The sequence below is a fragment of the Eimeria mitis genome, genomic scaffold, assembly GCF_000499745.2.
Source record: "Eimeria mitis Houghton genomic scaffold, Emh_scaff345, whole genome shotgun sequence".
Lineage (NCBI taxonomy): Eukaryota > Apicomplexa > Conoidasida > Eucoccidiorida > Eimeriidae > Eimeria > Eimeria mitis.
This window is the reverse complement of record NW_013571791.1, coordinates 20356-21149: the sequence shown is the minus strand read 5'-3', so window position 1 is coordinate 21149 and position 794 is coordinate 20356. Positions and strand designations below refer to the sequence as shown.

At 55.4% G+C, this 794-nt stretch overlaps 1 protein-coding gene across 1 annotated transcript in view; it reads right to left on the bottom strand.

Annotated features, from left to right (window-relative positions):
• The window catches only part of EMH_0008850 (uncharacterized protein), a gene marked incomplete at both ends in the record, with an annotated part of 2917 nt that extends 2253 nt beyond the window's left edge, over positions 1-664 (bottom strand). The window contains one exon of the mRNA XM_013498483.1: positions 569-664. Within this exon, the coding sequence (XP_013353937.1) occupies positions 569-664 (96 nt within the window). The remainder of the gene's footprint in view (positions 1-568) is intronic.
• Positions 665-794: the final 130 nt, after the last annotated feature.

The window sequence follows — 794 nt, the reverse complement described above, 5'->3', positions numbered from 1 at the left end:
AGCCGCAGATAGTCAAGCTGCTGCAGCCTGCTGCTGCTGCTGCTCTAAATTCTGTTGCTGCTAGGCTGCTGGAGACAGTGGGTGAGGGTTCAGCAGCAGCAGCAGCAGCAGCAGCAGCAGCACTGACAACGAGACGCCAGGAACTGCAGCAGAAAATCCTAACGCATCAACAGCAACAGCAGCAACTCCTCCTGCAGCAGCAGCAGCAGCAGCAGCAGCAGCAGCAGCAGCAGGATGAACAGGAACAGAAACGCATGCAAGAGAAGCAGCAAGACATGCTGACGCAGCTCAGAGCCCTAGAAGCAGCACAAAAAGCAGTAGAAGCAATACAGCCCCTCCCCCTACCCTCCACCGCCAACTGGGTTCAAACTGTACGTACACCTCAGCTCTCTATACACCCCAGCTGCCGATACACCCCAGCTCCCCCTATACACCCCAGATAAAGATACACCCCAGCTGCCTATACACCCCAGATAAAGATACACCTCAGCTGCCTATACACCCCAGCTCCCTATACACCCCAGCTCTCTATACACCCCAGCTGTATAGCGCTCAGCTGCATGTACACCCCAGCTCCCTGTACACCCCAGCTGCCCATACGCCTCAGCTTCCTATACACCCCAGATAGAGATACACCCCAGCTCCCTATACAGCTCAGCTGCATGTACACCCCAGCTGCCTATACACCGCAGCTCTCTATACACCCCAGCTGTCTATACAGCTCAGTTGCATGTACACCCCAGCTCTCTATACACCCCAGCTCCCTATACACCCCAGCTGCCTATACACCTCAA